The sequence below is a fragment of the Acartia tonsa genome, chromosome 11 (genome assembly GCF_053477335.1).
Source record: "Acartia tonsa isolate MP-2025a chromosome 11, ASM5347733v1, whole genome shotgun sequence".
Lineage (NCBI taxonomy): Eukaryota > Metazoa > Arthropoda > Copepoda > Calanoida > Acartiidae > Acartia > Acartia tonsa.
The window spans coordinates 7,860,014-7,874,524 of NC_137270.1; the positions used below are offsets into that span (position 1 = coordinate 7,860,014).

Genomic DNA, 14,511 nt, shown 5'->3' on the forward strand with positions numbered 1-14,511 from the left:
ATACTAAAATTTTAGAAAAAAATTAATGATTTAATTGATATATTTTCAGAATTAGAATATGGAATAAAAACCGGTTTTAACAGTACAAAATCTTGAAAGTACAATCAGTAGTAAGGAAGCTACAAGAGCAAGTAATTCAATCTGATAGTATTATCATTTTTGTTGGGGTGAAATGAAGTAAGTTTTATTTATTAAACTTTGTGAATCCTCATAATTTTTGTGATAGCGATATTTAGGTTATAAAAATTTAGGTTATAAACTTTAATTAAGGGTGTACAAGATTTTTAAAATTATGAGTTTTAAATGTGTAGAGTTGAGCATTACGTCCAACTCCCCCCCCCCCTCCCTCCGAATCCTCTTTGGTCGTTCCTGATTGAAATTGTGTTTTTAATGACTATTTATCATGTTCAAGTTTTATGATTTACTAAAAATGAATATCCTCCTCTTTTCAATACCACAATTCCTTTTGTTTTATTTTTGAGTAGTGCTTGTTGAAGTTATTGGATCTGTTTTAAAGACTCAAGATATTTCCCTCAACTTTTGATTATTTATACTTGTAATTATGTCAAGTTTTTGTTCTGATAGTTTTAATTCATAATTTTAATCTAATTTCTTAGGCCTCTTATTTTGTTATGCTGCGTGGGTGTAGCACTGGGTCAGTTTAGCCGCGGCTTCCGGTCAGGCTCCAACTCTGCTAGCAGTAATGTTCAGGCCAGTCAGGATTCAGATTCCAGAGCTCCTAGGAAGGTAGGTTGATAATTAATTTATGCTATTTCTATCTCTTCCATTAACCATGCATGTAAGCTAAATTTAATAATCCTATGTTATGATAAATCTAAATATTTGGCTTAGTATCTCTAACTGAAATATATACTAATTAGATTGCCAATATTAAAAGAAATTTAAATCTACTGTAGCATAATATTAACATAGTTAGAACTCCAATTATCTTCTATTATTGGACGATTATGGCTCTTTGTGGGTCTCTTAACCCCACAGTAACATTCCTTTATGCCTTAATGGTCCAATAGTTTTTCTTTCATTGGTAAATTTCCATTTACAGGAGGTGTTCAGTCATTTGTTGTTTATTAATATATAAATGACTTTCCTGTGCTTAAATTTTGCTTCTAATTCTAGAGATTTAACAGATACAATACCGGGGAAAGAAAGGTGAATATGTAGTTTAATCAGGGATAGAGGGATGGGACAATGGGCAATTTAGAATTATCAGTCTAGCTTTCCTCTAATGAGATGTTGATGAAATGTTTTTTGTTGTGAAGAAATTTGTAACTAACAAAGTAACTGTTTAATTAAAGTTTGGTTGTTTGTATTGCTAATATTTTATTGGGCTTGTCTGCTAGCAACTGAACAATTCCTGTGGCTTTATGTGGGCTAGTCTCTAATTACTTTTAAAAATGGCTAAAATAAGAAAAGTTCCATTAGTTCTAGTACCCAAAGTCAAAGACGGCTAAAAATGAAATTTAGACCCATTGTCTAATTCCTAATTCTTTTGAGTTAAATAATTTGGATGTATAGGTCTTTCTATATTCTTTTTTTAATGCAAATTAAAGCTAAGAATGGCTTAAATATTGCATTTTTACATTTTGTCTTATTGGGTGCAATTTGCACATTTACATTGTCTAATTGGTGAGAAATATTTATGTAGTTATTTTTAAGAATTATATTTTCTTCCTTTATAATTTAATCTAACTAAACTAATAAATATGTTTAATTTGTTAAGCAACACCAAAGTATAATTCAAGTCAAGAAATCCTCAAAATTGGGATAGTGTTTTTTTTATTACAACCTCCATTTTGACACAATTATAAAAGTACTTGTTTTTATATGAGCTTATCTAATTTGAAAGATGTGTAATTTTCATAATAAATTTATGAAGTTTATCACGGTAAAATATTTTTGTAATTTCTTTACTAGGCTAGGTTGAACCATCTTTATATATTAAAACTTTAAGAAACTTTTCTTATTGTAGGATGAATTAGGCCTCCAGGACAACATTGAGGATCTCTGCAAGAACAGACCTGCCACAGAGTATTTTAGGTAACAAATTATTGATATTTTTTGTTTTTTAAATTTCCCCTCTTGTTTATTCTTTTTATACCAATCACCTCTGTGCAATTTAAAGGGGAATTTCTTTATCTTTTAATGGGATTAAGAAATAATTTTACTTAAGATTTTTATTCTGAAGATGCATGGCCCCCTGTTTTTTCAGTTTTTAATTCTTTAAAATATAAGATTAATAATTAAATTTTGTATTAGTTAAATTATTAACATGTAAGAAAAGTATACCTCCAACTCAACAAAGATTACCTATTTAAAACTTTTACCTTATGTGGGTGGCTCGACCTCACAATTCCAGGCAAATTAATATTTTTTTAATCTCTTTAGACTGACTACAGATGGGGATTGTAGAGATGTTGTTAGATGTGATAGAGCTGGTATCGCTGGAACAATTAGGTACGATATCCAAATAGCTTGATAGTTAGATAGGCTAGATATGGTATTGCTGGAACTACTAGGTACGATATCCAAATAGCTTGATAGTTAGATAGGCTAGATATGGTATTGCTGGAACTACTAGGTACGATATCCAAATAGCTTGATAGTTGGACAGGCTAGATATGGTATTGCTGGACCTACTAGGTACGATATCCAAATAGCTAGATAGTTAGATAGGCTAGATATGGTGTTGCTGGAACTACTAGGTACGATATCCAAATAGCTTGATAGTTAGATAGGCTAGATATGGTATTGCTGGAACTACTAGGTAAGATATCTAATTAGCTAGATAGGTTAGATATGGTATTGCTGGAACTACTAGCTAAGATATCCAAATAGCTTGATAATTAGATAGGCTAGATATGGTATTGCTGGAACTACTAGCTAAGATATCCAAATAGCTTGATAATTAGATAGGCTAGATATGGTATTGCTGGAACTACTAGGTAAGATATCCAAATAGCTTGATAGTTAGATAGGCTAGATATGGTGTTGCTGGAACTACTAGGTACGGTATCCAAATAGCTAGATAGATAGGCTAGATATGGTATTGCTGGAACTACTAGCTAAGATATCCAAATAGCTTGATAATTAGATAGGCTAGATATGGTATTGCTGGAACTACTAGGTAAGATATCCAAATAGCTTGATAATTAGATTGGCTAGATATGGTATTGCTGAAACTACTAGGTAAGATATCTAATTAGCTAGATAGGTTAGATATGGTATTGCTGGAACTACTAGCTAAGATATCCAAATAGCTTGATAATTAGATAGGCTAGATATGGTATTGCTGGAACTACTAGGTAAGATATCCAAATAGCTTGATAGTTAGATAGGCTAGATATGGTGTTGCTGGAACTACTAGGTACGGTATCCAAATAGCTAGATAGATAGGCTAGATATGGTATTGCTGGAACTACTAGGTAAGATATCCAAATAGCTTGATAGTTATGCTAGATATGGTATCACTGGAATTATTAGTTAAGATTGTCCAGATATCCAAATAGCTTATTGTGCTAGAGCTGGTTTTGCCCTATTAGATAAAAAAAAAGGTATCCTAATGAATAGTTAGATATGTTAGATATGGTATTATTGGAAATATTTGGTAAGAATATCCAGATATCCAAATAACTGAATAGATTTCATAAAAATCTTACCCTAATATTTTCTTTCCATCATTAAATTTTTTGAGAATCTTCTAAAGGAGCTAAATAATTGCCTCGCTAATCTAAAGAAATAAACTTTCTTTACTGTAAGAAAAATTAGATGTTAAAATTAAAATAAATATATTTTTTTTCATTTTAGGTTGGCCAGTGTAAAATGTCCTAATGGACTGGCTTTTGATTTGGAGCGTCAGACTTGTGATTGGAAAGCCAAAGTAAGTTTCACATGCTAGATAATAGTTGTGCCATAAAATATAAATTCCATTAAATAAAGTAACAATTTCTTGGTTGTTCTGAAAATAAATCACTAAATTTTTTTATTTTGTGAAACCTTTAGTAAGGATATAAACAATAACAATAATTGTTTAATTACATCATATTTTTTATAGGTAAATAACTGTGACCGTCTAAGCAAGCCTAGACTAGTGAGGCCTAACCTGAATACAGCTGAACCTGCTTGCCCTAATGACCAGCTGCAGTGTGGTAATGGAGAATGTATCAACAGGCAAGCCAAAATTTTTCCATTGTTTCCCTAGAAGTGTCTAGTCTTGCATATAATTCCTTTCACCCAGCTTGATTTGGAATAAAGAATTTAATTGTTTTACAAAGTTTTTTTTTCATATTAGTTTAAACAATATTGGGTACGAGGTTGTCTTGAAGGATTAGGATATCTTACAATGAATTATACAAATTAAAAAACCCTCTTCCCGCTTATTTTCAACTATTTTATAAGTGGAATGCTTTTTCAGTGCTTGATAGGCACTTTGAGTGAAAGTACCTTTATTTTTCAATTATTTAAAATTGTCACCTTTAGAAAAGGCAGCATACTACATTTGGCTTATTACAAAGTTGCGTCTTTCGTGCTTTAAAAAATGTATGCCACTACAGTATTTGAATTTTTTTTACAAGGGGGGGGTTTAATGCAACACGGTTGATTTTTTATTAAATGAATAAGTTAGGGTACAAAGTTTGGCACTTTCAATATAAGTAAATGATAATAACAAAGCCACAGAATATGATAATACCTTCAGAAAAATCGATGAAAATAGTTTTCATACTAAATTTTGTTTTTTTTATATTTTTTCTAAAATGTCATGACAGAAGATGTAAAATGTCGTCTTAGTTTTTTGAAAGGATTAATCTTCTCTGAAATCTAAATTATCAAAATATTTTTTTTGGTAAATGATTATACGATATATGTCAAACATTTTATCAAAAAGAAATATTTAAAATTGTGAGGTAGAAACCTGAATAATTTTTCTTGTGGAAATAGCTTTCTGCAAATGTTGATAAACATATGTCTGCTAGCATTAAGATGTTTGTACTGCCAATACACGTTGGGTTTTATTTAAATAATTTTTTTAAAATGTTCTTTTTTTTACCTCGTATACTAATAACGAAAATCTGATTCACTTATAGTCGGAAATTCATTATGAAACAGGGGACATGCACAAAATTTTTGAGCCCTGATCAAATAGGAGCTGAGATAATAGGGGGGCAGGCGACCGACTGATAAGTGTTAAATAGAAGTTGATTGAATATTGGTTGGAAAAGGTGATCATTAACCACCCCCACCCCCCCCCCCACCCCCCCAATCGACTAAGACTCGCCTACGGCCCGATCTTTTAGGATTGCTTTGTAATTCACATTTTTGAAAGTCTTTCAACAGTATACACAGCAAATTCTCTCTTTTTTAACTAACTTTCCGAACAATATACCTAAAGCATTTGAATTAACAAAGGATATGCTAATATTTTTACCATTCAAGTTTATTTAATATTCTAATAAATAGCGCAACCCTCCAAGTTATGGCTACTTTTCATGAACATATGATCTAAAGAATAAGCTCTGACGCAATGTCATGTAAGGATATTATAATATTCATTAAAAAAATTGTTATTTTTGCATATATGTTACATTTTACAGTGTTTTGTGGCTCAAAAGAAAGACAATTAAAATTTATTTCATATTATATAGTTTAAATTGCATAAGATAACCTAGAAATAGTAAAAAAGTCCCTTTCTTTTTTTGTCGTAAAACAGAAATTAACAAAGATTTTTATTAAAAAACACCTTAGTGTAAAAATTAAAAATTCTAAATATGGTCACAAAAAGATTCAATTAGTTTATTAAATGTTTCATTTTCAGCAAATGACGATTAATCTCTATTACAAAGAATAAAGTGTAAAAAGATATTCTCGTTTTAATTTTAAGCAACTTAAAATGCATTTTAATACCTTTTAATGATTTATTTTTTAAAACATCATTTTATAAAATGTTATTGATTTTTAAAGTTTTATATTAGAATGTTTTTAAATTTTGTTAACATTTTGTTTTAAATGTAGAAAATTGGTAATTCTAAACATTCAAAAAATGATTTTATTAAATTTTCATCACTTAAATTGCATGTTTGATGAAATTTTCAACTGATAATACAAGAAAAATCGTTTAAGTTTTATTATATTTTACTTTGAAATGTTAAAAAATATAATTATTGTCAAAAATGTGGAAGTTATACTTTCCTCAAAAAAAGACCTAAAACATGCAAATTAACACGTGTAATGAGATTTTTTTTCTTTCAGGTTTAATTTTAAGTAATTATTGATATTTTTTGTAAAAAGGATTTTATATAAAAAGTTTTAAAACTCGAGTTATGTAGTGGTTCTAAAAAAGGTTGCGAATTTATGCAATTTTCTTGCAAAAAAAATTTTCTAGGATTTTAAAAATAGCATAGGGTGTTATTAGACGTACTTACAGATACAATTGCTAAGTCATTTTGGCCAAACACTAAAATAAAGTTTTGACATCTGAGGGACCATACGTGGCAACCTATTACTCATGAAAAATTCCAGAGCAAAATTCGAATTTTAAGTGCCATTTACTCATTTATTACGAGATGGTTGCATTAAAGCCCCCCCCCCCTCCTTAATGCCCACATCCTTCGAGAATTCTAAACTAATTAAATTGCATTTCTTCAGGTCTTTCTTCTGTGACAAGAAGCCTGACTGTGCTGACGGATCTGATGAGAATGCTTGCAGCGTTGATGAGGATCCTAACAGAGTAAGTAAATTATCAGCTTTGCTCCATAATAAATAGATGGGTAGGTTTCTGGTAAAATCCGTAAAGTTATAAGTTAAAAACGGTAGTAAAACGATAAAAAAATTTATGTTATTTTTAAATTTTTTTTGTCTATAGTTCTTTTCAATGAGAAATACACATATTTAGTGAATATTATCGTTCTACTAATATTTTTAAGTCTTAAAACACACACCTTTACGGATTCTACCAGAAAACCTACCCCCCTTTTTTTTTATAAATTGTGAGATGGCTATCAAAATGAAATAGCCATTCTTTTAGTAATTCAACAGGGGTAGAAAATAGGGTGAGAAAATATTATAATTTTAACTTATTATTAAAGACATTTCAATTTAAATTCTAATTAATGTTGCATCATTTGTCTTTTATTTGCCCCTCCCCCCATACTAAAATAATCCTATGATTGTTGTCAAACTTGGACATCTCTTTTTAAGTCAACCAATATCAAATTGGATGCGTTTATTCCTATCAAGTGTTAATTAAATATTTTTTTTTAGGCTGATGTTTGTAACACAGCTGAATGTGTGTTGCCCAACTGTTACTGTTCCATTGATGGTACTAAGGCTCCAGGTATATAATTTAAACTGCGCCTATTTAATTTCCAATAGTTTGTGAAATACTTTTTGAATCCATTTTATTTTTGTTGGATCAAAATTAGTTTAGAGTTAAGCTGGAAAAGCTGTTTAATATTATGATATTTATTTGTTTTATCACCCAAACTAGAACTTAAACTTCTTGTTAAGGTGTTGAGGGTGGTAAGTTGGAGGTGAGCAACATTCCCCAGATGATCACAATTACCTTCGCCGGTGCTGTTAACGGAGAGAATATTAATGTCTACAGCAAGCTCTTCCATTCGTAAGTTTTCATTGATATCATATTGAGTTGTGTATCTACGTTTCTAAGCCGCGACCGTAGCTCACTACGTAGCGTAAATCTCGTCATTGGGAGGTAATAGGTTTGAATCTCCGATTACCACCGTGTCCTAACTAAAAGACGTTAAAAATGGTTACTGCTAATGTCAGGTGCGCGGCATTAATAGTTAGAATAGGAGGAATACAATGGCCCAAAACAGGTGCAACTGCTTACCATGCACAGTTAGGACTTCTCAAAGGTCGTGTAATAAAAGGGTTGGTTGTCTGGTGGGTGTTACTTAACCTAATAAAAGGTAAGAGGTAATTGATGAGGTAAAATATGTCAAAATTCTGTGCTTGTTTTTTTTGACTATTCTGAAAGACCTTCATTGTAAGCTTTAGTTTAATAAATTACTTATAATATGCAATATTAATAGATTATCTATTCTAATTTAATGATCTTTTTTGCAGTGAGAGATTGAACCCTAATGGTTGCACAGCTAGAGGAACCTTCTTTGTATCTCACAAGTACACGAACTACTCTGCTGTACAGGTATGCACTCTTTGTATCTTTACTTAAAATTATTTGTATACTCATTGCATGTTTTGTCCTGTCCATCATTAATTTTTATTAAGGTTGCATTTAATTTCATAGCAACTTTCAATTTAATTTGAAGCTTTACTTTTCCCTAATAGATTATTGTTTATTCACAGTGGAAATATGCTTTTAAATTTTTCACATTTTGATTTTTTATTGTCTGTTCAGGATCTGCACAGACTGGGTCATGAGATTGGTGTGTTTTCTATTACCAATAATGAGGATCCCAAGTACTGGACTGAGGGCAATTATGACACCTGGCTGGGAGAGATGGCTGGTGCCAGGTATAAACATTTTTGTTGGTACAAATAGCTATACAGAAAAGAAAAAAAAGTTTCTTACTTTTTTAGGATTACCTATTAAAATTAGATTTTTGTCATTTATAGTCTTATTCTAATTTCAGAATAGCTGTTTCAATAAACAGTCTTTAGCTATAGTTTATCAATTGGATTTATTTAATTTTGGCCTGATTAGTTTTGGAACTTAAAAGTTTAATTTTTATTTTTCAGATTGATTACTGAGAGATTTGCCAACATTACTGATGGCTCTGTTGTTGGTGTGAGAGCTCCTTATCTCAGAGTTGGTGGCAACGAACAGTTCCAGATGATGGTTGATCAGTTCTTCCTGTATGATTCTTCAATCACTGCCCCATTCGGACGTGTCCCCATTTGGCCCTACACTCTTCAATACAGGTTATTATACATTTTTTATTATATATTATCTTTTAAAAAAGTTTTGGACAAAAATTTTTTAAACAGACTGGTTTTAAAGTAAAATATTTTTAGAATGAAAGCTACTTGTGAATGTTATCCTTAAAATATTTTTTATTTAGAATGCCCCACAAGTGCCATGGAAATGCCAAGAATTGTCCCTCCAGATCTCATGAAATCTGGGAGATGCCTATCAACGAGTTGGACAGGTAAACTATTAAAATTTTTTATATATTTTCTATAATTGTCAATAGAAAAGGATGGAATTGGGAATTACGTGGATATTTATAGGAGAGAATTTGTCATAAATTCATTATTCAGTTCTTGCATTCAGAAGTAGGAGATCGGTTTTATGTGGTGAATGGGGGTATTACTATTGGTATTTTGGCCAGATGGAAGCATCACTTGATCGGAGTACTTGCAAATCTGGTGCAATATCTAAGCAGTAATAAAGATTTCTCATACTTTTGATCTGAATTTGAAATACTATTAAATTTCAGACGTGATGACCCTACATTTGATGAACAGCTGACTGGTTGCCATCTTGTTTCTTCTTGCTCCAATATTTACTACAAGGAACAGTTCAGGTATAGTAACTTAATAATCAGCTGATTGCCTATCTTTAACTTTTTAGTTACTTTTATGTAACAATTAATAGGATAAGTATTTGATTCCCCGCTAATCTTTTTCTTGAAATATTTCACTTATGGCATCTGTTACTTTTCAGCCGTCATCTTGTTAAATATTTATTATTATTCTATTTAGATCTCTGCTTCAGCATAACTTTGAGAGGCATTATGGAACTAACAGAGCTCCTCTTTCACTCTCTTTTGACCCCTCCTGGTTGATTTCTAACAAGGTAATTGGTGTTTTCACATAAACTTCCTGTTGAGCACTGTTAAGTCTACTTTTTTAAAAATAAATTTCAAAATATGGATAGCATTTCCCAATCCTAGCCCGTGGGGGACATAACATTGCTCGGCTACCCAGAACCCAAAATAATTTAATTAAATTGGTTAAACAAAAACTTTTCAGACTCTCCCTTCCCACTCTCTATTCCCTAATATTTTCAATAAAAAATAAGTGATAGGCTATCTGAAAGCAATAAGTAATGATTAATTTTCTTATTAGTCCAGTACTTTAAAATGTTTTGGTTTGTTATTTTAATTCCTTTTCAGTGAAATTTTATATAAATTGGTATATAGTAAAGTTTAAAATTAATTTTCTTTTCTCGCTAGGTTTTTTAAAGGGATTTGACAGTCTTTTCTAACTGAAATATTAATTTAGTTAAACTCTGATATTTTGCTAAATGTTCAAGGTTTTTTATTAAATAAGTCTATTTACAATTTTTATTTCAGGGATTTGATGATACTCTGTCTGAATGGATGGGCTTTATCCTGGCCACTTACACTGATGTCTACTTTGTCACCGAAATCCAGGTATAACCGGTTATTGGGTCAAAATTATGTTTTTTGGATAGGAATATTAGGTTTTTGCACTTTGCTTAGAGGTTAACTGTATTTTGCTTTTCGTACTTTAATAAGAATATAATATGATTGTACATTTTCAAAAGATGTAATTTCGTATCAAAAAAATCTAGGATTTAAATAATACAGGTTGAAGTTAATCAAACTTTTGTTCATAATAGCCTAAAACCTTATCCATATTATCAATCATTCGTGAAAACTGCTAGAAACAAATGAAAAAAATCTTTAAAACAATTAAGATTTATCAACTTTAGTGTATTGAATTCTAAATTCTTATAAAATTTTAGGTTATTCAATGGATGCAGAACCCTACTGCCACTCAGTCTCTCAGAGACTTCGAGGACTGGAAGAAGGATAAATGCCAGGTAATTCAGTTTTGCCAGATTACAGAATTTGTAATGTTCTTGTTGAGGTTATTAGTTTTATTCTTGGACGAATTTTCCTTTACAGTTTTAAAATGTTGCTCTTTAAGCTACTCAATAACTTAGTTTGTCTGTCAGGCAGTCCAATGAAATTTTTTTATGAAATTTACTTTTTCTGTAGACCTGTCAGTCTTGCTACAAAGTTTAAATATTAAAAGATATTTAAATGTGAGTAAGGTTTCTTGGTTTGACTTACACCTTTCTTGTCCATATCTCTATCGATGAGCATTTGTGCTTCGCTACTTGTGGATCCTTGTTTTAATTCCAATATACAAATAGCTGTACTGTACACTCTAATATTGTGAAAAAATATTTTCTTTAATTTACTGAACAATAATACAAATTGGTTTTGAATATGAGCTAATATAAGTTTTTATAAATTTCCCTAATAGATTAGAATTACCTAAAGACGTTTCTTATCAGTCTGTCCATTAATAAATTTTTAACTTAGGTGAAGGAACAGCCTTACTGCAGCCTGCCCAACCCCTGTCCTCTGACCACCAGAGAGCTTCCTGGAGAAACCTTGAGGCTGCACACCTGCATGCCCTGCCCCAAGATGTATCCCTGGATCCTGGACCCAACTGGAGATGGCTTCAGCTTCTAAGCATCCTCTTCACATTGAAAAATGTTCAATTTCATTCACATAAAACTTTACTTTTGTACAACTTAAATTTTTTTCCATATTCTTTTGCTCTTTATTTGGTACTTTTTTCAAAGATTCTAAAGTAATATCCTCTTGCCTTTTTTGTAGTACAGAGTATGAACTTAAAATTATTTTATTATTTTATATTTATTATTAATTCTAATTATTACCTAATGGAAATGTAATGCACAAAATTTGTCAAATTTTTTCATCATATTTTTTTATCTGCTAAGACAACTGTGATAGTCATTTTGCTTTTATTCATTTTAAATATACATTTGACTAATTATAAAGTTATTTCTGTATTGCATAGGAAATGATTTCTCGTATTCATTCGAATCCGGTGGATAGGAATCTGTTCTCGTCCATACGAAAAAACTATGTCTAGAATCTTATTATAATCAGCTTTCTACGAATATAAAAATGTACAATTATAAGAAACTAGTTTTTTTTAGCCCCAAAGTGAATTCTATATCCGCGGAAAGCTGTTTATAATACGATGAAAGAAATTACTATCAATTCTTTCTTGATTTTTAAGTGATTTCACTATGAAAAGCTAAGTGCGATAAGTTTGTCTAATTACATTTATAATGAACGTTTTAATTTAGGAACAAAATATAGCTAAGAAGCAATCTTAAACAATATTTGAGGGTAGAATAAAAGTGATGCCACACTACTGCTAAAAATCACGCATAGGTTTTTTTCTGAATGAATTATGTTGTTTAAATAAGCTGGTTTTAATTGCATTATGTAATTTATATTTTTATATTTTTATGTGCATTTTTGACATTTCAATAACTTTTACATGGTATTTTCATGTTTATAGTTTGGATTGTTTTGATGCCTGAGATGGGTTTTTGATTGACTAGACAAAGTATACAACTTTTTATATAATTATTTCGCTGTTGTTGGTACGGTATTTATAGAAGAAAAACAAATTATCTTCAATTCATTTTTCCTGCATATTAATTTAAGTACTTTTTAGAGCTGTTAGATAATTATACCAATAGCTAAAATAATAATAATTTAAAATTTTGAATTCTTAAGTTGTATACTCTGTTAAAATCGTACGGGGCATTGATCTTCAAGATCAAACAAGGTTTTTAACAGAGATGGGTTCTTAAAAGATGCTGCGTTTTTTCGACAATTTTTTAGACATTGAATGATTGAACGAAGATGATGGGATTTCAACACAGAGTATACAACATAAGAATTCAAAATAATACAACTTAAATCCATTTTCGCTGCATATTTATTAATGCATCTTTTTAGAGCTGTGTTAGACAAAATACAAATGGCTAAAATAATAATTTAAAATTTTGAATTCTCAAGTTGAATACTCTGTTAAAATCGTACGGGGCATTGATCTTCGAGATGGAATAAGGTTTTTAACAGAGTATACAAATTTAGAATTCAAAATTTCAAAATTATTATTTTCGCCATTTGTATAATGTCTAATATCTAAAAGGATGCATTAATAAATATGCAGCGAAAATGGATTTAAGTTGTATTAGACATTGTACAAACGGCTAAAATAATAATTTAAAAATTTTGGATTCTTATGTTGTATACTCTGTGTATCGTCTTCGTTCAATCAAGCAATGTCTAAAAAATTGTAGAAAAACGCGGCATCTTTTAAGAACCCATCTCAGAGTATACAACTTAAGAATTCAAAATTTTAAAATTATTATTTTAGCCATTAATTAATATGCAGCGAAAATGGATTCAAGTTGCATTAGACATTGTACAAATGGCTAAGATAATGATTTTAAAATTTTTAATCCTTAAGTTGTTTACTCTGTGTTGAAATTCCATCGTCTTCGTTTAATCAATCAATGTCTAAAAAATTGTCAAAAAAACTTGGTATTTTTAAAACCCCATCTCTGAGATGGGTTCTTAAAAGATAATGCCGCGTTTTTTCGACATTTTTTACGCTATGAATAACAAGCGCGGCATTCGCGAAATCTAAATAGAGTATACAACTTGAGAATTCAAAATTTAAAATTATTATTTTAGCCATTTGTATAATGTCTAATATAGCTCTAAAAACATATATTAATTAATATGCAGCAAAAATGGATTTAAGATAATTTGTTTTTCTTTAATAAAGGCTGTACTAACAAAAGCGAAATAATTAAATAAATAGTTGTATACTCGTGAATGCCGCACTTGTTATTCATATCGTAAAAAATGTCAAAAAACGCTGCATTCATCTTTCAAAAACCCATCTCTAATAAATGCCACGTTTTTTCGACAATTTTTTAGACATTGATTGATTGAACGAAGACGATGGGATTTCAACATAGAGTATACAACTTAAGAATTCAAAATTTTAAAATTATTATTTTAGCCATTTGTATAATGTCTAATACAACTTAAATCCATTTTCGCTGCATATTTATTAATGCATCTTTTTAGAGCTGTGTTAGACATTATACAAATGGCTAAAATAATAATTTAAAATTTTGAATTCTCAAGTGGTATACTCTGTTAAAATTGTACGGGGCATTGATCTTCAAGATGAAATAAGGTTTTTAACAGAGTATACAACCTAAGAATTCAAAATTTTAAAATTATTATTTTGGCCATTTGTATAATGTCTAATACAGAGATGGGTTTTTAATAAATGCCGCGTTTTTTCGACAATTTCTTAGACATTGATTGATTGAATGAAGACGATGGGAGATTATACAACATAAGAATTCAAAATTTTAAAATTATTATTTTAGCCATTTGTATAATGTCTAATACAACTTAAATCCATTTTCGCTGCATATTTATTAATGCGTCTTTTTAGATCTGTATTAGACATTATACAAATGGCCAAAATAATAATTTTAAAATTTTGAATCCTTAAGTTGTGTACTCTGTTTTAAACCTTATTTCATCTTGAAGATCAATGCCCCGTATGATTTTAAGAGAGTATACAAATTAAGAAATCAAAATTTTAAAGTTATTATTTTAGCCATTTGTATAATATCTAATACAGCTATAAAAAGATGCATTAATAAACATGCAGCAA

The 14,511-nt window shown here is 30.0% G+C and overlaps 1 protein-coding gene across 2 annotated transcripts; it reads left to right on the forward strand.

Annotated features, from left to right (window-relative positions):
- Positions 1-11,776, forward strand: LOC145332253 (chitin deacetylase 1-like). Of its 2 annotated transcripts, XM_080177203.1 has the most exons (19): positions 46-177; positions 618-747; positions 1,138-1,170; positions 1,991-2,058; positions 2,407-2,475; positions 3,826-3,898; positions 4,073-4,188; positions 6,661-6,742; positions 7,276-7,348; positions 7,522-7,633; positions 8,101-8,182; positions 8,396-8,511; positions 8,737-8,919; positions 9,060-9,146; positions 9,438-9,524; positions 9,703-9,796; positions 10,296-10,376; positions 10,712-10,789; positions 11,298-11,776. In XM_080177203.1, the coding sequence occupies exons 1-19, from the start codon at positions 173-175 to the stop codon at positions 11,448-11,450; spliced, it is 1,722 nt and encodes a 573-aa protein (XP_080033329.1). In that variant the 5' UTR covers positions 46-172; the 3' UTR covers positions 11,451-11,776. The 2 variants fall into 2 exon arrangements, with proteins under 2 accessions (XP_080033330.1, XP_080033329.1); XM_080177204.1 differs by lacking the exon at positions 1,138-1,170 and having other exon boundaries at positions 1-177.
- Positions 11,777-14,511: the final 2,735 nt, after the last annotated feature.

Coding starts and splice junctions, on each gene's coding strand:
- LOC145332253 (XM_080177203.1), top strand. Junction 6,743..7,275: donor TTGATGAGGATCCTAACAGA/GTAAGTAAATTA, acceptor ATTTTTTTTTAG/GCTGATGTTTGTAACACAGC. Junction 7,349..7,521: donor TGATGGTACTAAGGCTCCAG/GTATATAATTTA, acceptor CTTCTTGTTAAG/GTGTTGAGGGTGGTAAGTTG.